Raw genomic sequence first — 24,134 nt, 5'->3', positions numbered from 1 at the left:
CTTTATTTAATTAAAATTTTTTTAAACTTTTTCTTTTCTTTTTTTTTAAAGAAAAACTGTATAAAAAATCGATTTATCCAGCATTACATCCTTTTCACTTTCAACAGATTATCGTTCCTTTGGTTTACTTTTATTTTTTTCTTTGTTTTTGAATCTCTCCATCAATCTTTTTTGAGCCTACGAATGAAAATTTCATTGAAAAATTTATTTTAAAACGTTACCTTTTCGCTGAAATTTATCTCTCGTTTTAATTCATTTTTAAATACAATTTAAAATAAATTTAATAATTTTTTTAAATAATATAAAAATAATTCACTTTAATTGAATGAAAATCTGTATAATAATTATTTTTTTAAATACTTAGTAATTTCATCTACAGATGGCAGCACGTGTAAAAATTTAAATATTGAATTCGATTTCTTGAAAATGAAAATAAATGAAGAATAAAATTTGCATTAATTATTTTTTACATTAAATCATTTATAAATGAATACTTGATAGCAACAGAATTATATACAAGATAGCTTAATACAGTTGAACCTCTCGACAACGACCACCTCTAACAGCGGTCATTTTCTTTTCGGGAGCATATTTTTTAAACAAAAATGCGTACAAAAAAACCTTCAAACAACGGCCATTTTTTTGTGTTTCTGCCGCGAATGTTGTTCAGAAGTTTGAACAGTTTTTTCTTCTAAATTTAATTATATTTTTACGACCTTTATTAATTTTTTACTATGCAAAAATGTATTTAAAACATGACTCAGAGGAATATTTCGTTTCTTGTAAAGGTTATATTGATTCATCTCGTTTCTTCTTCCGTATCATAGCTTCTAAAGATATTCTTTATATTAAAATAGCTGTATAACAGAAAATTTAAAAAATTTTTTCCTTAGATATATATACGTTTAAAGCTTGCATTTTTTTTGGAAAAATTTCGAATATTTTACTATAAAAAAAAGAAATTATTTTCTAATTTATATTCTTATTTTAAAATAAAATTTGCTAAAGAACAATCGGGCATTAACAATTTGTGAAAAAATGTACACAACATCTGCTACAATTAATTGCTTTTATTTATCTACATAACAAAGTAATTAACCGATAATTTGAATCGGCATTAATAATTTTTTTTCTTATTTAGCGATAAATTAAAATAATTACTCTTAATACATGTAAAATTTTCTTTATTTTCTAGTCAAATAATATATCTAGTCATCAAAAAAGTGGGAGGGACAGCTCCTTGCAATTAGAAGTGGATCACATGTATAGCTTTCCTGGTAATTTTTTTCTAAGTTTTTGTTAAATATAATAATAACAATAAGAATAAAAAATATCTATAATTTATAAAATGATTATAGTTAGATATAATAGAATGATGCTGATGAAGCTCCGTGTTTTTCTCTACCTCTTCTCTTACTAAGGAACAAGTTTTACCTTCTTTAATTGAATTTGTAAGGTGCATTATCTGATAGCCAGGGAATTGCTGTCATAAATACAATTCCCAGAAATGATTAGAATTGATCATATGGATCCTTACATTTCATTATTGCTTTATATAACTTTGTAGGATGATACGATCAATTTGGATAGGTAAAAATAATCTATTTACAAAACGCTCGATGTAGTACTTTAGTCATCAAGTTTCGGTGCTAGATATTTCTTTTCTTAATTGAATTTAATGCTTTTTGATTGGGAGAGATTCTTTCTGATCAACTTCATTTGTATGTTACCGGTTCCAAATAAACATTATTACCTTTCTTCTGTTGTATGTATGTATGTATGTACAGTATATATAGTTATTTTCTCATTCCTGCCTGTGTTTCAGGTCGTACTACATACCAATCAATCTCGAGTTCGACGACCAAGGATCTATCATCTAGAAGATGGTCATCAGATGTAGACGACGAATTTCCGAGTAGCAATATGAGTCGTTGTAGAATTCCAAGCAACACCAGATGGCACTGCAGTACTAAACAAGGTGGTCCCAATGCTAAACCATCTGGGGAGGGGTAAGAGGTAGTGGGCCTCAAGTTTTGTTGTTCAATGTGCTCTTCTTAATTCAAACAGTCATTTTATTTTTATTATTATTTTTTTAATATTTATTTTTGATAAAATTTAATTCCAAATTTAATATTTATTATTTTATTTTATTTGTTTTATTTTTATTATAAGAGAATATTTAAAAAAAAATTATAAATGCTTTACAAAATTTCGAGATAAAAAAAAGTGCACATTAATGATTTTTATACTAATTTTAAAATGATTTTTAATAAGTAAAATGTATAATGCGGTTAGAATTTATCAAATTAACAGTAAAATAATAATTATTAGTTATTGATTATTAAATGGTATAATATATATTAATATACAATTTAAATCGCTTAAGAATTATGAATTTTTTTATAGTTATAATGGATAAACTAATGAAAAATTGTTGATAGATACCACAAGATGGACCATGGACGGTATTCATACAGGGATACTTACAGAACAAGCCAGTTAGCAGTTGTTGTAGAAAATAGTGATACTGAATGCGACCAAGATCAACTATTAGATTTTGAAAGAGACTCGAGTAAGTCGATTAGTTTTTCACATATAATTCATATCGTAAATTAGTATTTAAAACGTTATTTAAGATATTACAAATCTAGCGAGTGTTGAAATAATAACAATAATATTATCGTTATAATTATAACATCAATTAATAAGACAGATGTAAGAATAAACTGTTCGTTAAGATATGTAAAGTTTATACAATTAGCGAGTGTTTGTAAACCTATTTAATTATTACTTGATTGCAATATACTGGAAAAATTAATTAATCTTTTTAATTGTTATTTAATTTATAAAGTTTGAACTCTTCTTTTGCATTGAATTATAACGTATATCCTGTATCGATTATATCATATTTTTAAATTCCACGTATTGTCTACATTCTCTTTCCAAAATATTGATCCTTTTGTTTGCATTATACTGAAAACAGACTGTTGCAGTATACAACCTGTAGCAGATTGTATACAGCTATATACAACCTGTACACATGTTATATTACACAAATTATGATGAATTACATTAAAATTTAATGAATGTGTGCATATAAAGTAGCCGACAAATTTGTCTCTCTTCTTTCAATAAATTCTTGAATGTTAAAAAAAATTCTAATTAGAAGTTAAGCTTGAAACGATACATCATATGAGAAAATATGAACTATTTCATAACTTTGGCAACGAAAACATCTTTTTTTACTTGTATATTTATGTAAAGATTGGTTTAATATTTTTGTATTTAAGAATTTTTATATATACTTTACCTATCTTTGGACTTGAATACAACTATTCTCGTACAGTACATAATTAATTTTTATATAGCGTTATGTGAATAAGTGACAAAGAAAACAACAGGGACAGTGCTTAAGGCAATAGGAACCATCGTAGCAAGTTTTCCCCAGTTTAAAATTGTTTATTTCGTATTTGATGACAAATTTATAACCAGAAAGGACTATTCGACAATATTATCTGTATTTTCATGAATTAAATTTATACTTTATAATATAATAATGCAAAATAATAGCGAGTAAAAATTATACTTGCTATAACTTTAAGCATTTTTATAATTTCTTCCAAGTTATGACCGAACATAACAGATTTTAGATATATTAAGAACTACAGAAAGTAATATAAAATATAAATTGGTATAGAAATTTGTTATATCCTACCTATTTATAATGGTGAGGTGATACAGTATATCTAGTATCTAGTCCTCGTTTATTAATCACGTCAGAAGATTAATGATATCCAATAATAAATGAACTTTTAGAGAGGCAGCTGCACATAATAGCTAATCAATTTATAATATTATATAAATGATTCTATACAAATGTTTCTGAGACTAAGAAAGTTTAGAAAAGATCCATCTATATTTGAGGTATTTCCTTTTGTTTTATAGTTCCTGATCGGATCTAAAAGTTGATAAATCTATAAAAATTCTGTTTAATTATTAAATTATATTTATTTTAAATACATTGCAATAAACTTCCTGTTGAAGGCCTGCACTTGACGTGCATTACACTAAAATTCATAACTTAAATATTGGAAAAACAGGTTTTAAACTTAATATTTTATTTATAAATTTCATATTTAACCTCATTAAATTAGATATAATTCATAATTAATAATTTATAGTCTACTATAAATCAGAAATATTTAATAGAAATGATGAGGACGTGTATAGTTTAAAGACTAATTTTTTACAAAAATAAAAAAGGTTTATGGTTAATAACTTTGTTGAAAGGTCATTTAATTAATTTTAATTTAAAAAGCACTAAATGAATTTTTAAACAATATTTAGACAGATTGTATTTATGATAGTCATAATTAACTTACTTCTTTTTCAACAATGTTAAACTTCCTAAAATAAATATAATTACTTTAACTAAATCTTTATGTTAATTATATAAGAGTATAGAGTAGCTAATTATATTCACGTAATTTGCAAAAGTTTCACTAAATTTATAAACTTTCATTTTCTACTTCATATGCAGATGGAATTTTTCCTCAAAGGATAATATAAACGTTTAAAACTATAAGAATGCATTACTCTATAACATGTTCATAAATTCGCCCTCGTTTTTTGAATTATTTTTATGCTTTAACTTACGATTAATGAACTTATAAACAGTTTAATATAATAAAAAAATTTCTTATATGTACGAAACCATGCTTGAAGCATTGTAAATTTACATAAAAGAACGATATGTTTATTTTCGTGCATACAGAATAGAGTCTAAGGGTGATCTTATTTCTCGTTTAATCTCGTTATATAAAGATAAACATGATCGATATCACACATTAGCAAAATAAAATATAATTTACTTCGAACTGTTTACACTTTTCTCGTTAATAATGAACAAAACACTGGAAAAAATAATGATGGATGTGTAAGCACATAGAAACAATGCTCTGTAACTCTTAAGCAGCACATGACAAATAAATTACTCATGCATTATCAGTTCTTGTGGTAAGCTAATCAATGACCACGTTTTAAGAATCGATACTATATTCCTTAAATTATTTCAATATATATATATATATAAAGAACAAATAGTAATTTAAATACAAACATTTCATTTTAATTTATTTCAAAACATGACTCCTTGAAGCTGTATAAAGTATATTTGTCAAATATTTGTCTCATTTAGGTAGCTCTAAATATGTACATTTTTAAGGAGTATTCTGGTCAATTCCCTTTATTATTCTCATATAAATATTCAGTATTTATATATAGAAACAAAAGCATTATTGTAAGTTTAGAAATAATTAAAATGTTTAATATAAATATAGCATTATGCAGTATATAGCTAGTATAACATAATATAAAAGAATGATATGTGATAAGTTTAATACTATGAACAAGTTGTTTGTTTAGCTTATTGCCTTAACTATAAGTATATACATGTATTCTCCCGACACTTCTATATTTATTCGTCTTCATCTCTAGAGACTCATCTTATGTTCCCTTGCTCTTCAATAGAGATGTTTGGAAGCTCAACTTTAAATTTAACTTTCATCATTTCCGTTGTCAACTTGACGAGAAAATGAATGCAGTGACATATCTATCTTGCAGTGAAAGTCAAAAAAATATAAAATACATCTCGACTCGCTCTTTATATTGTCAATATTCGTATCTAGCAATCTGTATCCTTTTGTTCTAGCTCATATCCCCTAAAAATCGCTTTATTTGTTTACATGTGCTCCAATTTTTAAAGTTTAGTGTTCTGAATGCTTGCATGTACAGTAAGGAAGTTCACTTGTGCTTTTTCATATAGAATTTTATGTTTTTTTCCTATTCTTTCCTGAAGTTGTGACTATTCCTTCACCTCGGTATTTGTAATAAGGTTAGCACTTTCACTATTCCATTCTTTTCCAACAGTTCAACGAATTCTTTATTCATATATTCATTTCTTTGACCGTAACTAAAACATTCTGAAGTCTTTCTAAATCGAGTTTACGCTTGTTTGATGAAGCATTTCATTCTCTTTACAATTTCGCTTTTATGCTAAGTTTTTACCTATCTTCTACAATCAGCGATTACTGTTACACTGTCTTGGACACCAAGTATTTGCTTGTATTTGTATAGAACTTCAAAAGTCTATATAAAGTGCAAGATTTTGATCGTTTTGAAGTGTGACACATAGGAATGGGCTTGTCATGTCTCATTTAAAATGTAATGCTCTCAAATGAGTTTCGCTTTGCAGTGTTATTTTCATGTCAAGTACGATGTTGTTTCCGATCGTTCTGATGGTATCTTTACTGTGTTTATCTGTAATTTGGCGTGTCATTCGTGTAAAAACTGTAGATGCAAGCGTCTCGTGATCGGAGACTTGATTAATGTTTATTACGTAAACTTCTCTATGTATTCTTAATATACACTGTTTCCGTCTTTTGTTTTACGACAAATATTGCTCTGGAAATCTACTTTATATTCTGCACTAGCCAATTTTCTCATCGATAATAGACTGCTTTACAGCAACGGAACATAAAGCACATCCTTTATTGTTATTAAATTGTTCAAAGGTTTTCCTGTTTCGTAGCTGATTAGCTATCTCCTCCGCCTTGATTATGACGGTATCTCCATTAACCAAATCTATCTGCTTTACATGTTCTCGTTTAAATTGCTGATGAAGTTTTTTTTATTGTTACCTATGCAAGTTATGGCTCCAATCCTTGTGTATCAGTGTTGTGATCCATCGAAGGTAAGAAGCAATAATAATCGACTTTATTTCTTTACTCTTCTTATTTAAAATGGACTTTTTATTTGTTGATTTGATTCTCTTTGTCGTCGTATGTCTACTTTATTACCTAATTGTTCAACTTTCATGTCAGTGCTGTAGTTTTCCTAGTTTTCCACTTGAATATTCATTTCTGGACTAAATTGTCTTTAAAACTATACATACTTTGAAAATCATTCATCTTTATCATTTTACTTCTTCATTTCTCCGAATATTTTCCTCTGCCAACTTATTTTTCATTAACTACAGAGTTGGTCCCATTCTGGCCTTGTTTCCAGGAAGATGATTAATGCAGCATAACTTGTTTGGCAGATTACTCACGTAAGAATAACAACGATGTTCATCGATTCTACAGTTGAAAAGGTGAACAAAGATATTTCCATTCCCATCAGATATCCTCCCACATCATCACTATCTCTGTCATAGAATCCGTATTTCATTTCAGCAAGCTTATTTTTCTCGATAGAGTTGATTTTTCATAGTATTGTTTTAAGATACTACAAATATCCATTACTGTCTCTAATTTCTATGGATCGAGTAGACCTGTTGGTTCACATCTTTACTATTTCTTAAGTGCCATACGGGTTACTCGAGAAATGTAGTAACATTATTCCATAAAATCTTTTATGTCTAATTGTTTAATTTTATTCTTCCAGGTATGATACTTTATATTATTTAGTTTATTTACGGTAGATCTGTACTCATTTTTAAAAGATTAATTGAAGCTGAAATCTTTGAGCTTAACTATCGTAAGAAAGTTCACTTATACATTTAAATTTCTAGTAATTTTTCCCCATTCTTCTCTATTTTCGGATAGGACTCATAATCTACAAGATAAAATGCAAATAGTGTAGTTAAATGTAATTTAGAGTTTCAAAGATCAATAATAATTACATATACGAATGGAAAACTACGCGAAAAAAGTTTAAAATAAATCATTGTATGACTCATTACATTAATATTTATTAAAAATTTAAAGAAATATATTCAAATATAAGCATTAGTAATGGATAATCTTATAGTTCATCCTATAATCGAATAGCAACAACCTCGTTAGATGATATAGTCCATTAATTTATCTCTAATAATTTAAAATAAAAACAAGTGAACCATTTTACTCTAAAGAGAATTTGATTTGCTGTTATTTTTACTCTCCGAATTTCTCCACGTTATATTTTTGCTATATTACGCAATTTAACGACTCTATATTGCTTCATTTTATCCTTTAGTAGAGCAGTTACTTCTTGTATTTATAACTGTTATGCATTATTTTTCAGGTTCATAACAAATGTTTTACATTTTCTTTTTACTGTTTCTACAAATGTGAAGGAAACACGCTTTAATTTTCTTTGTAAAATGCTAGATATTACCATTCCTTGTAACTATTTTTTTCTGATTCACGTTTCTGCTCAGTATTCTACAGGGATCTTTTCTCCTGTTTCTCATTTCCTCCTCTCTTCTTTCTTCAACCTAGACTTTTGAGTAGATTCTATCCCATAATAATAACAATAATATAACGTAGAGAACAATAACAATATTCGCTTAAATTACTCTATATAATGTAAAATATAGTGATGATATAACTAACATTTTCCGAACCAAGAAAACTACATTCGTAAGTATCTGCTGTTATTCTAATATCTTAATTTTAGAAGAAAAATTATACCCGTATAATATGTACTCTTATATAATAGTGATGCATATGATAATTCTCTACATCTCTAATGAATAAAAGCTTAAGTAAACAATAATTGTTTACGTAGATAATTATTAAAATAGATCTGTAATTTTCTAAAATCATAACAGAAGAAAAAATATATATATTTGATTTTACCTGAGGATATTTATAAGGCGAATTTAGAACAAACATTCATTTTGTAAAAGAAATACACTGTATCTGTTAACTAAAATTAACAATAGTCTACAGTAGAAATATATTTGTCGAAAGTATTTGCATAGATTAAATTGTATCTCTAGAGTTTGGTTAAGAATATTTACTATAATCTCTTCTATTTTAGTTTTCTAAATAAACATTTAAATTCTTTCTTTTCAGAAGTAAACACTTTACAGATTTAATCAATACTAACTTGCTATCTAAGTCTCTTTTATCCTCATCAAAATGCAATTCATAAACTTGTAGCATATGAAAATGACAAGCATTTTTGTTGAAGCATTTTTAATAATTACTGCACCAACTAACTTCTCTTATACATTACTTCTACTGATAATTCTTAACAAATCAATAAGATATTTAAAATATTTAACTTACAAATTTCTTAAAGATCTAGCATAAAGTTTTGTTCTCTTTCTTTTTCAAATGGTTTAGTAATTAATTTTAGAATGTTGTATATAAACTATTATTGCTTATATAATGAAAATTATACGAAATATTTATGGTGAAATGTTTAAAATATGTAATTAATCTCATTTTAGTATATATATAATTAGTTTAAATTGTTGTAATTAGGTCATAAGTGAGTAAGAAAATGGATTCTTCGAATGTTTTCACGTAAATTAGCAAATATCAAGTTGGAACAGGCACTAATTTTTATTTGTATTTCCTGCAAGCTAATCTGCTTGTTGCAGTAAAGAAATTAACAAGACACAAAAATCCTTTTAGAAAATCCTGCTTGCATTTAAAGAAGTCTTTACAAATTTTAGATGGATTTAATTAAATTTTTATAAGGAATGTATTTTGTTATTTTTCTTCCATTTAATGTAAAATACTAATTATTACTCGACGAATAGAAAAGACTTATTAAAATATTTCCACTTTCATTTTTCTTTATATTTAATAACGGTTTTGGTAAGGCATTTTATACCAAAATTGCTTACTACTTCTTGTCAGTTTTATTGTACAAAAGTGATTAAATAGCATTTTTCTACAAGTTAGTTTGAAAATTTAATTAACAATTTTCACGTTAATACTCTTTTTATTCTACTAGAAAATTGCACAGTAATACTGTATTATAATACCGGAATATCAACACAATAGCTTTATTTTTTGAAAAATTTAAAATAAAATGGAGACGAATTTGAATAAAAGTACATTTTATAAGGCACAAAAACTAATTTTAAATATATTTAAATATTTATTTTCATTTAAAAAATGAAGTGTTTAAATGTATTTTAGCATGGTTTAAGCATATGCTGCCATCTATTGAGGACTGCCGTTATTATAATTGCATATTTTATTTATTAATTTTAATCTTAAAAAAGTGAATAAAATGACGAAAAAAAAAAATTAATTTATTATTAATATTACAAATAAAAATTTTTAAATAATAATTACTATTCGTTATGTATAAATAATTATTATTTACTTTAATTCTATTAACAGGTTTACATTCTCATTATCCATGCAGGATATGCCATTAATACAAATAAAACTTACACTTAAATGTGCCAATCCTCATTTATTGAAGGAAATTGTTTATATTGTTGTCAATATCTCGTTCCATTTTCCTATAAATAAATATAGAGTTGGAATGATTTTACTACTTCTCATACGATCATATTCATAACTTGACTTTGAAGTCAAGTTATGAATATGATCGTATGAGAAGTAGTAAAATTTATGAAATATTTTTCGATTATATATCGTGATTTTACGACGTTGTATGATCATATTCTGTAGCAAATCCTCTTACAGTAGTTTCTGTAGCATTATCAAAACTCGGTCCTTCAAAGTGATTTCTAACTTTGAAGTGTATGTAATTCTTATAAAATGTTATGACTAACATTATATATATGAAATCTTTATAAGAAAAAAGTATATAGGAAGTCATCCTATTGAGGAGCAGCCAAATTGAATCAGATATGTTCTGAAATATAAACAAAAAATAGAGAAGTATCTTTCATATTATAACTCTTCTAGATCCGATTTTGATGAAACTCTAGAACGGAATTCCTTTGTTATGAAAGTTCTATCTATCTCTTTCTCTACACGAGGTACAAAAATTGATAAAATACCAAACAAAATAGTGAAAAATTACAGATTTTTTAAATTGTTTTCTTATGATTTCGTTCATAGTTTTTTAGGTGAAAAATAATATCATTAATTATAGTAATAAAAAATATATATTTAGTGTAAAAACTACTTTATTGTTAAATAATGATTTATTATAGAATATATTTAGCTCTATTTTAAAAGTTTATGTAATTTATTCTTTACAGGTCTTCATTTTCAAGACAGATTGCCCTATCACATCGCTGTTGGACAGCAAGTTATGTTTAAAGTCGACGACAAAGAATATAGGGTAGAGGGGGAGAATAGATAGGATGAGAAATGGTAAAAAAAAAGTAACATACACTCTGAGCAAATACCGAATTTAAACGTTAAAAAACGTACTGTTGTCCGTTTACTACAATTTTCCAATCAGTCATATGGGTATTATTAGAAAAAAGTGCCTGTATCTTGACCAGAACTCGTTTCGATGTGAAGAATTTTTAAGTCATTTTTTTAACATTCTAAAAATCACAGCTTGTATTATACGTTCTTCTCGTGTAAAAAAGAAGTTTACTTATTGTTTACAATTGATAATGAACTGTTATCATGTTTTAAAATAATGTAATTGTCTTTCATATGTTATATATATTTTACAAATTTTTTAATGAAATTATATAATAAAAGAACGAACGTATGCGATGGATCATAACAAGTTTCATATCTTTTTATGTGGTTATAAATAAACCAAATTTATGAATTTAATAACTGTTAATTGTAGATTTAAAAAGGAAAAAAACAACTATTAACAATTTTTTAAAAATATTAAATTTTAGATTCTAAAACATGAAAATTTAATGTTACCATTTTTAAGTAACTTAACTGTTTAGCTAGACATAAATTATAAGTGAAGAGAGTATAAGAAACATATTAAAATATCTTAAATGTCCCTATTCACCTTCCTCTACCCTATTTAAGGAGTTATTGCAAGGCACACCTGGAAAATTTCCCAGAGATAAAGTGGGGTGATTGGATAACTCGAACATTAACAATTCCTGCCAAGAAACAAGGTATTAATGGGAGTACACGACTTGTTATAAATGTCCATGTTTATGCTATCAAGTTTTAGAACACAAAAAAATGAACTGCTTGTTCTAAAGGCATAATTTGTACATATATATAAATATATAAATATAATAAACGTGGAAAAAAAAGAAGTCAATCACGATAATTCCATCTGCCAATATTAATATTGTATTACCTCCCTGTGTTGTTAATAGTTATATAAATATAAATATATATATAAATATATATGAGAACGATCATCGAAATATGATTGTATTATTGTCCAATAGTATATTTACTGTGTCCATAAAAAAATAATATTCTTTCTTGAACATTTAGTAAAGTTCTCTTCAATTTTCTAAATGTAGTAAATAGTGAATTTTTTTAAAGAAGAATTTTTTATGACTCAACAGAATAAGAATTTTTATTAATGCAACTCTCTTGATTTATGTCTTTTAAGAAGTTTCGGTGATTTCTTTTCAATTATATTTTTTTCTAATAAAATTCATTTTTATTCCTAACTAGAATAGTTTTAAAGACTTCCAAAATTGAATTTATTCATAGCAATTATTCTATTCTTTTATTACACCGAATATATATATTCTACATAACTTTTTTCTCTTTTAAATTAAACTTTTTACTATCGAGAAAAAAGGATTAATTGGTATTTTTATACAATTTAACTTCGAAAATTTAAAATAATACAAACTTCAATCGATTTTTCTCGTTCAGAAAGCTGTTAAAATTGTTTTCTTCTTCTTCTTTCTTCCCTTTTTTTTTACTATACGTGCTATCGATTATAACTGTTAATTTTTGCATAAATATATTTAAATATAGAAATATCGAGTGTATTAATTCTCATAAATATGAAATAGTAAAGTTCAATCAATCCATATGAATGATTTGAATGTACGAACTAATCCCGGAATTTATTAAAATTAGTATAAATTTAAACACAAATGATCTGAGCATTGACATACCTCGTAAGTTGGATATTTAAACCATAATAACTAAGCTTATATTTGATTTGGTTTTAAAATTTTAATCGAAATTTATCTCATTTAAAATTTTAATATCCTAAAAATGTAAACAATATATTTTAAATTGTAAATTTAGCTTAAATTTGATTTATTTTAAAAATTGAAAAATATATAAAATTAATATAGGATTTTTATATAAATTGCCATTTTCTAATAATCTAAATAGAGATTTTAAAAAATAGATTCATTTTGAATAAAATGGAAATAGATTTTGTTGTTATTTTATTTAAATTTGATTACAAAAATATCATTTTTATATGCATTTTGATATATATGATATTACACAAATGATGTTCAGAAACAGAGATGTAAATCAAGAAAATTTAATAAATATTTAAATATAGATTTAAAATATAACAATATGTAGAAAGAGGCATTAAAAGTGTTTATTTTTCTGTTAAAATGTGATATTTATACCATAGAATATAATGTAAAAATATACAGAAATGTATGAAGATATCACCATTCATTTACAAAATATTGCATAAATTACACTATATAAGTGGAAAATAAGCAAGAAATTAAATATAGAAATAATATTCGCGTAATAAAAATGAAAAATATTTATTATTTTTACAAATACATCAGAATTTAATTAAAAATCCGGCGTTATCGTCGTGATAAATTTCCTTATTAGATTAGAAATTTAATCTAAAGAAATGGCATACTTTTGCTTTTCATTTCATTTAAAAATTTCACTTTAGTATGGCTTAAAGCTAAATTTAAGCAATAAACAATCGTAATTTTATATTATCAGAAAAATAAATCGTATTTTATACATAACGACGGCTATAAGTGTCTAATGTGTAAATATAAAGATTGCAATAGAATTTGTCTTGGTTTAAAAGTGAAGCTTTCTGAAAGATTTAACTATCATTAAGTTCATTTAGAATTTCTGGTTTAGATTTCCAGTGAGATTTGTCTTGAAAAATGTTAAAGGTTAACAAAAATGCTAAGTCGACTTAATAACAGCAACAAGGATTTAGAGAATGTAAATAGGTACTGAAAACAAATAAGAAAAACAAAAACAAATCTCTAAAAATAAAAATAAAGAATGAATTAAAGAATTTTTTCTTTCTTTTTCCTTTTTTTATTTATATGTTTTTATATTTTTCTTGAAAAATACAGAAGGAAAAATTTTCTCAAGAAAACAAACATCGACAATAATTATCAAATAAATTAAATAAAATTACAAGAACGGTTCGAAAATTAAGTAAATATTCTCTTTTATTTAATTTTCTAAATGATATTTACAAGATTCTCGTTTATTTCATGTAAGGATTTAAAGAATATAATTTAATAACAGAAAAACAAAATTACTTTTACATTAAAAATTCTTTTAAAAACGAAGACTTACAATAATTAGGAAAAATCAAAAATAATAAAAATCATTTATAAAATTTTTAAATGTTAAATTCTAAAGAAAAGCTAACTTAGAGAAATATCGTGTTGCAATTTTTTTTATTAGGTAACATTTGAATAAAAATGATTATATACAGAAAATTTGATCCTTATTAAAAGAATAAAAATTTAGCATCATTAAATTACATATTTTTCCTGCATTTTAATAATCATTAAATTTCTTTTATTATCTTTATTATTATTATTATTATTATTATTATTACTATTATTTTATTTTAATGATAAAATAAATAATAAAAAAAAATAACCTAATTGAAAACTATTGTAAAGAGAATTTCGAATAAGAAGAGAAAAGAAAAGAAGTTAAATTGTTTTATGAAAAATGCTAACATTAATTCTTACTACTTTATAAATAATTAATTATTTTATAATTTCAAAAGATATATTGATTCTTTTTATATCTAAAAAAATTATTTTAAAATTTCATTTAACATTTTTTTTATAAAATATTTGATGTATAAAAGTATGTAATAAAATATTTTATTTTTTTCTTATTGTATTTTTATAATAAAAATAGCATAAATCAAAAATAGCCTAGAGAATTATTTTATAAAAAAAAATATGTTTAAAATTAATTTTTATTGCTTTAAAAATAATTAATTATTCCATTAACATTAAAAATTTTATAATTTTTTTAATATACATATTGATTGTTATTATATGTAAACTCAAAACCGTAAAATTGAATAATATTTCCAACTAAGGAGAATATATTATTTTTAATTTTATTTAACACTTTTTATAATAAATTAATGTATAAAAAATAATATTGTAAGGAATATATATATAAAAATTTTAATTTCAATTTTTTTAAAATATAATAACCTTAATTAAAAGTATTTTAGAGAATTCTTTTATGAAAAATGACTCTTATTAATACTTTATATATATTCTATGCTGTAAATAATTAATTATATTATTAACGTTAAAATTTTTAAAATTTTTATACAGATATAAATTATTTTATATATGTAAAAATTAGTATTATAATTTATTAATATTTTAAGCTAATAAGAACATTTAAAAAAATTTTATTTAACGTTTTTATAACAGGTTAAAGTTATAAAAATAACAGTATTTTACTAGGAAAATTATACATGTATACAATGTATAAGCTTATAATTTTAAGAAAAATTAATTATTTAGTTTGAAAAAAGATCTGTTGAAATTATTCTCATCATGCCTTTCTCAAATTAAATTATCTTAGAAAATTAACTAGGATAACAGAATTTGCTAATATTTATTTTTCGAACGTAAAATTTTAAAGAAAGTAAAAAAAAACAATAAAAAAAGTAAAATTGAAATTCGGATTAGTTGAAAAATGTATTGTTTTTAAGCTTATTTTTTCTCCCATTTTTTTTTACATAATAAAATTAAATCTTTAATTATAATAAATGATTGGATATAAGAAGAAATTGTGTTAAATTTTTCAATGTATATTTTTTATTTATTTTAATTTTGTTATAAATATAATATAAAATAAATATTAAAAAATAGAAAATAAAAAATATATATATAAATTTTATATGATATTTTTATTTTATCTTTTGAAATATTTATTTTATATAAATTTATAAATAAATATATTTTGAAAAATTTATTTTTTAATATATAAAAAGTATATATATTTTTTAATTTAAAATAGTTTTAAATTATTTATTTATTTATTAACATATTAAATCTTTTAATAAATACATAATTTAAAATTTTTTGATTAAATACTTATACAAATAAATTATGTATATTAATAAAGTGTTTTAACATTTTAATTTTAGTTTAGCGATGGGAACGGATTCAATTATGTAAATCCAAGAAAAATGCAAATTTATAATAATTATATCAATTTTTTAAACGTTAAAATAATCGATATTTGTATAAAAAATTATAAATAAAATTTTTAAAGTTAATAAAATAGTTATTTATGAAGTTATTGAATTTAATTTTAGCATTTTTTATGAATAATTCTCTAAACCAGGAGTTTCCATGGGTTTTCTAAACCAGGAAGCCACCAGATAAGACTAGAAGTCGTTTGAACATAAATTTGCGGTTGCACATAAATTTAATCTTATTATTTAATAATAATAATTATTATTATATCTTTGGATTTAGATGTATTTTTAATTTAAAATTACATTATTAATTCTGATTTAATAAAATATTTTAGAATATTAGAAGATTAGAAAATGAATAAAAAGTAAACAAAATTTTCTATTTAAATCTGTTCGTATTTTTGTTAGTGTAGAAAAAGTTTGGTGAATTAAATGTAATTTTGGAAAGGAGTTGACAGCAAAAATAGTTGGGAGTTAGAAACTTTAAATTATTTTATTATAAAAATAAAATCAGATATACAGTAGAGAGTCGGTAATCGGAATCAATTGGGACTGGGGTTGTTCAGATTAGTGATTTGTTCCGATTATCGATTATGTACGAAAAAATGCATTAATCTGTCCGATGTTCAAATTTTTCTCCGTTGCGTGTCGCTTCGTGTTGAATTTTTCTCCGTTGCGTGTCGCTTCGTGTTGAATTTTCGTCGATTTTAAGCCTAACGAAAATTTTTATAATAATAATCGAGGCTATCGTATCGTTAAAAATTATTTCTTCACTTTGTACAAACAAAATAAATATATTGAAGAATATAAAAACATAAAAATTATACTTTAGAAGTAAATCTAGTATCAAAAACGTTCGATTCAGCAGGACACAGTTCGACTGAAAATCGTTCTGATTACCGGGGTTCCGATTAACGACTCTCTACTGTAATAATAAAAGAAATTAATATTTTTTAGAAAGTATATATATAAAATGAAAGTGCATAAATGAATTAAAGTGTATATATAGGCCCATATATATAAAATAAAATGCGTATATATATACACATACACACAATCTACTCACTTTCCATATATATATATACCAGTATACACAAAGTGAGTGAATAAGTTGGGTGAGAAAGTGCTTATATATATTATACATACTTGTATATATATACACAAAATAATTTAACATTTAGCTATTAGTGTATCCCTCTAGAAGGGAAAGTTACAAAGTTTGAGTTCGAACAATCAAACTGAAAAATTATAATCAGTCCTGTTCATCTGTTGTTATTCTTCCTCCATATAATAAACATGATGTATAGGGAGAAAGAGTAGTGGTATAGACTACATATTAAATATTAAATAAATAAATTTATTTAATTTAATATGAATTAAAATATTAAATATAAAAAAATTTATTTAATATGTTATAAAACATTAATTACAATAAAAAGTAAATTCTGTATTTATAAATATAAACAAATTTGATGAAATATATTTTATTGATAAATAAACTTCATTAAAAAATTTTTAATTTTTAAAATTAAAAATAATCATTATAAAGTGTAATTGTCGAATTTCGAAATTGGTACATAAGTGAATAATGGAATTCGTTAATTAAACTTCTATGTTGTAGAAAGTCGATTTGGATGTGATTTATAGTCTTGTGAGATTTTTGTAAAGGCAGCACTTAAGTTATTATATCTTGACTTCAATTAAAATGATAGGTTGTATATAAATACATTAACATTAATGATTTTTGATATTCCCAAGGTTGCAATATCGTCTTAAGCACTTCATTAATATATAATAAATTTCTCAAAAATATATAATTTTAGTGATATATATCACTACTCTAAATCATTTTATACTTGATTTTATTTAAATTTTAAAAATTGTATTTATATTAAATATTTTTAATAAAATTTTATTTTATGCTCTTCGATATTTTCTATCAAAATTTTAACTTTATTCGTCTGAAAAATTTTTAAGAAAATTAATTTTAAGTAGTCATCGTTTTATCGATCGTGTTGTTTAATTTTCAAGATGAATAATTAGCGGATACTGTAGTTTGCTTTGAAAACTTGAATTTTTTTAAAAATTTACTACAGAAATTGAAGGATAATATTATAAATAAGTTAAAATTGTATTAATAATTTAATTTTTATTGACATTTTTAATAAAATTTATCAAAATATATTAAAAAAATCGTTCAACTTCTCCAATCTTTGAGTCATGAAAGGAGCTTCTCTCTGTGATACTCGATCTTATTTTTAGTAAATTAATTAATTAAAATAAAAATTTATAATCTTTAAAATAATACTAAATCTGAAAAAAAGAACCTTACATTATTACAAAGCTTGTAAAAATAATAATAATTTCTAAATTTATACAAAGAATAAACTTAAGTGTTTACGAGAAGACAGTTAAATATTCGTAAGTGGTAAACTTTGTTTATATTAAAAATTATGTACATTTTTATGAAAATTAATTGTAAGAACAAATTAAGTTGAAAATGTTCATTACTCTATTCAACATTTTACGAATTTAAAAATAATTTTCGGATTGTTACATATTTAATTGATGTCACTTATCAATTTTTAATGGTACATTAAAGTTAAATTATAGCTTATAAATTCGAATTTTTATCAAATCGTACGTTAATTAATTAATAAGAAAATATTTAAATTATTTTTAAAATAAGAAATGTAATCTTTTTATATTTTATTTACTGTCAGAAATATAATTTTAACTTTATAAAAATGATTAATATAAAAATATTGAATATTTTAAATCTGCTTTAGCTTTTGATAAATTTTTAATTAATCTTATAAATATTAATATGAATAATTAAATATTAATTAAGAAAATCGTTAGTTATAAATTTTAAAACACTTTTATTTCTTTAAAACGTAATCATATACTGTATTAAAGACAGTAAAATATATTTTAATAATTAAAATACTGATAATAAAATATATAATTTTATACACTAAATATAAAATTAAAATTTTAACAATTATAAAATATATTTTACTAATTTTAATTTTAAGTTTTATGTAATATGTTATAAATGTAATGAATTTTAAATATGTTTCAACGCAATATTATTTAATAATTTATTTTTACATACTTATTTATGAAAATTTATCTTAAAATATAAATATTAGAATGGTTTCACGAATTTTATTCCCATTAAAACCCTAATTTTATATGTTTTGTGTTGATATTATATAAAAATTATTTCTAATAAACTATAAATACGAAAAAAGTAATTTGAACTTTTATACATTTATAATTCAAAAAATTATTTTTTTAAAAAATATTTCAGAATTTTCAACCCTATAATTTAGTATATATTATTTTTTTAAATTGATCAGAAACTTATAGAAGAGAAAAAACAAATTATAAATAAATGGAAGTTTGTGCTGATGTTACATTAAATATAAAAACTTGTGGAATTTAAGTGTCTGATTTGACCATAGATGGTATTTCATTTCTGCAAAAAGGCTACTTGTAAAAGTTTTTTTTCCTCTTTTCTTTTGTTAAGATCGATTACCCAAGTTCACTAAAGAGGAAAGAGAAAGAATAGTTTCCCTCACTGGTTAACAATCTACAGCAACAAACTTCAATCTGTAAAATCAATAATGTGACTGAGCACTGTCAGCATTTCGGTAGCATAAACACGGCAAGAGAAGTTTGTAAAGAAAAAAAAAAGAATTACATACTGTACATAAAAAATAACAGCTGTGTTTAATTTATAACTTTTTGTCAACACTAAAACGAAAACCTGACTTAGTCAATGTGAAAAGTCCCCTTATATATTTTTTTTTAAACGTTGCTATAGCAACAAGTAGTCAGTTTTCAATCGATATACTGCTCCTGGTCCTCCGGTTTTGTACTCTATTGCAGACGTATTGTTTTCGATAACGTTTCTCCAATAGACATCTTGACCTTTACGCCAACTAAACACTAACTGGCGAAATAAAGATAACAAAAAGAAAAAAGTATGTGGATCCAATCTTGATCTAGACGTCAACAGTAGCTCCTGAAGAAAGGAGGAAAAAATTCTTTAATCCTATCTTTTTCCAAAAAGAAATTGGAGATTCGAATTTTACGATTTATTATATCGAGATATTTTTTTAAAATTGACTTCAATCTGTTATAAATGCTTATTTATTCAAAACATTTATATTTTTATTTTTTATATTTATAAATTGGAATGAACTTTCAAAATTTTTTTCAAAAATAAATTTATTTTGAACAAATTTTTATTGAAGGCGAATAGCACTATCATTATTTTATAAAGTATATAATGTAGATGTATATAATCAATCTAAATAATGTTATTTTTAAAGTACGTTTTAAAGTAATTAAAATTTTTATTAAATAAAATATTTATTGGTTTCTTAATATTTTTTGATTAAAGTTAAGTGAAATTAGTCTAATGATTCCTGTTATAAAAAATGCTATTGATTTTTTTAAGTATAAAATTTGTATTTTATTTTACAGAAATATAAATTTACATTAAAAATTTTTAAATAAATATTATTTATAAATTTGCAATTTTATATGAATAAAACACTTTATAAGATTTTTCGAAATTTATTTATGTAAAATATACAAATAAATTATATATTTTTAAATATTATATACATTTTACAAGCAATATAATATATAAAAATAATATTTTAAAGTTTAAATTAAATTTATATTCGTAAGATTTCTGTAAAAAATTTTAAAAGTTTTAATAAAGTTTAAATTATCAAAAAGTTTACATAAATAAGCTGATTGGTGTTAACAATAAGCACAGGTAATAAAATGATATAAAAATAACATTTTTATTGTTTATCAACATCTGTACATTTTCCTAAAGATTTGCTTATCTTGCTGGAGTGGAAAAATATATATCTTGGATAAGTTCTTCCAATAATATGTCTGTCTTATTGAACTGATAACGATTGGACAGGTCAGATGAACAATTGTAAAGAAGGGCATGTAACAATCACTAAATTGCGTTTGTCCTCAATCTTGTCTTCCTGTGACAAGGCCATAATCCTCCGACTACACTATGTGATCTATGGCGAATGACGAAAGAGCTAAGGTCAACAATACGGTTAAAGAGGGGATTAGAGAAACAGTGAAATTGGAAGTATTCCACTACACAAGATCTCCAAGGTACGGTATTTGAAACTCAGAGTCGATGTATTGGATGATTAGAAGTTTCCTATTACGTTGAGTAATCAAGGAATGGTAACATAATACTTCTCGACTGTAAATCCTTCTACTTGTTATCTGAAGACGCTTCTTGTTACTTGATCTCTCTCAAATACAGGATTTTTGTTTTTATTTGTGACGTATTTTTTTTTCTTTTTCTTCTTTTGTTTAAAAAGAAAAAATTATTCTTATCTTAGTTCCAAGTGAAAAGATATATTATCGTTTAAGATTGATCTGTTGTTTCAGAGATAGGATAAAGAAAAACCATTTTTTGAAACGTTTATTTTTCTTGTTTGTCCTTTAATTTTTAAACGTCCTTTAAGTTAAATCAATTTTACAATTACATTTAAATAACAACGGCAATTTCATGTAAATTAACGAAAAAAATTGTTATATTAACTCCCACGTGTGCGATATTTTTATACGCATTTAAACTTTTTAAAGTAATAATATTTGTTTTAAAAATATTAAGTAATTTTTTTATTTAAAAATTTTAAAGTAAATTAGTTAAAATTCTTTCATTTTTAATGAAAATTAATTAAAAATAAAAGAAAATAAGTCGGAAATATATATATATATATATATTATTACTTTATCTTTTATGTAATATATATAAAATAAAAAGAGTAGATAATAAAAAATAAAAAATTGATTCATTTATTTATTTATTTTCAAAATTAACGAAGATTTTTAAATAATTTAAACAATTTAAAAACGGTGTATTTTGATGTAATAAGATATTCATAGCGATATTAAATAAGTGCAATATTGTCTGGAGACAGAAAGAGATAGGATAGTTTCTCTCTTGTTATTTCCATCTATACATTAATGATATATCATCCAGCGAAAAGCAATATGGCTTCTGTCAGTTTATGTTGTTACGTATATAAGACTTTCAGTTACCGAAGTCCCAAACCTTATATATAATGGAAACCACAGAGAAACAGCTGTTGTCTGCTTAATAGAGATGACTTTCGTATAAAGCTTAATACCGAGAATATTTGACGACCTCTGTGAATTTATATTGAACAGCCACTTTATGTTAACACTATATATCCTTAACTATCTCCTAGTTTAATTATAAACCAAGTTATTTGGTAATTTTAACTGACAATTGACGCCTTCAAACAAAAGATGAAAATGAACTGAAAGATGAGAATTAAAGTCTACTGAATCGTAAATAATCTGTACCCTTTAATAATTTACATATAAACGTCAGAAATTTTATAACTTTTAAATAATTTACATATTTTTACAATTATCTTGTTTAATTTTCAAGTTTTCTTCTTCTTTTTTCCCTTCATTATTAATGTCAAAAATTAAATATTTAAATGGTATTTTATAAATCACGATTTTATAATAAATATAAAATATTTTATTCGCTATAAACTTCTTGTTTTTAAACAACTTAATAAACAATTTTGATTTTTATGTTTAAATATTAATTATTGTAAAATAATTGATGTCTGGTTTATAAGTTGTTCTTTATTTTTTCTTTTATTTTTTTAAATTTTATACATGAATATTTGATGTGGCACATTAAAGTTATATAAATCACATGTACAATACTGTACAGTACGTACATAAAATAGAATAAAATGTATCTTGTTTAATTTAATTTTAATTTTATTTAATTAAAATTGTGTTTTAAATACACTTAAACAGCTATTTTGTATAATATACATCTATTAAAACTTCGCTTAAAAATTGGATGCATTTAATACTAAAAATTTTCTTTAAAAAACACTTAAATTAATTAATGCTTTAAAATATTTTTAAAATTTTATGATTTTTAAGGGAAAAATTTCATATTTTATATCAGTAAAATCTGAAAGTTTTATTGATTTGCATCCGATTCAACATAAACATAATTTCTTATAAATTACTGTACTGTAATATTTCATAATGTCAGGTAAAAGATATAAATATAAATATTGTTATATGAACTACATGATATAGGAAAATACATTATGGATAAGCATATGTAATTCATAAATATTAACAAAGGAAATATTTACAGATATATCTTCATCATCTTTATTGACCAAAGGTGTATCATTCATAAAAGTATTTACATATTACTGTATAAATCTGTTCAAAACTCGAACGAATACCATCAAAATATTTCAAAAATTGTTTATATCTGAAGGAAATTTATGTAATTAACTTAATTTTTAAGAACTTCTGGCGTAATTGGTATTAAGAAATTCGTTTCTTAAGCGTGAACACAGGTAAGTTTCTTGCATATAAATTGATATGTTCACTGAATAAATTTTAAAAAATATTACTTTATTAATAAATTAGCCAGTAAAACTTTTACTAATAAGTTAATTAAACTTTAAATAACTATCGTGATTTACAGTATTAACCAAACTATTTACTCTAATGTTACTCGACTGATTATAAATATTTAAAACGAATGCTGATGTTAAATCTAATGCATAATCGATAATTCAAACGACATTAAATCTAAAATACATTTAAAATAATCGATTAAAATTTTCAATAACATAAACTTTATATAAAATCGATTAATTATTATTAAAGTAATTACATAATAAACTCATCAAAATATAACTTGAGCGCTCTTAGGAACAAGACTTTAAAAAAATTAATGTTTAAATTAATTAATTATACGTTAAAAAACGTATAAAAAACTTTTAATAAATATCTATAAAATACGAATTTGTGATCGATATTTTAAAAATTTGATAAACATCTCGTGGAAGAAAAATTTGATAACATGGACCACTGCTAGATAATATATGTTACGTAAAAATCGATAATATACTTACTAATCTGAAATCGATAATCGATTAACAAATCAATAATCGATTTATTTT

At 23.2% G+C, this 24,134-nt stretch overlaps 1 protein-coding gene across 1 annotated transcript in view; it reads left to right on the top strand.

Annotated features, from left to right (window-relative positions):
- LOC136985463 (cell adhesion molecule Dscam1-like) overlaps positions 1-12,160 on the top strand; it is a 148,910-nt gene extending 136,750 nt beyond the window's left edge. Inside the window, exons 25-28 of the mRNA XM_067282752.1 lie at positions 1,196-1,277; positions 1,826-2,009; positions 2,442-2,572; positions 10,964-12,160. Of these exons, the coding sequence (XP_067138853.1) occupies positions 1,196-1,277; positions 1,826-2,009; positions 2,442-2,572; positions 10,964-11,067 (501 nt within the window). The 3' untranslated portion in view covers positions 11,068-12,160. The remainder of the gene's footprint in view (positions 1-1,195; positions 1,278-1,825; positions 2,010-2,441; positions 2,573-10,963) is intronic.
- Positions 12,161-24,134: the final 11,974 nt, after the last annotated feature.

The sequence above is a fragment of the Centruroides vittatus genome, unplaced genomic scaffold (assembly GCF_030686945.1).
Source record: "Centruroides vittatus isolate TY-2023 unplaced genomic scaffold, ASM3068694v2 contig_970, whole genome shotgun sequence".
Lineage (NCBI taxonomy): Eukaryota > Metazoa > Arthropoda > Arachnida > Scorpiones > Buthidae > Centruroides > Centruroides vittatus.
The sequence above is the reverse complement of the archived record's forward strand: the minus strand, read 5'-3'. Positions and strand labels throughout refer to the sequence as shown.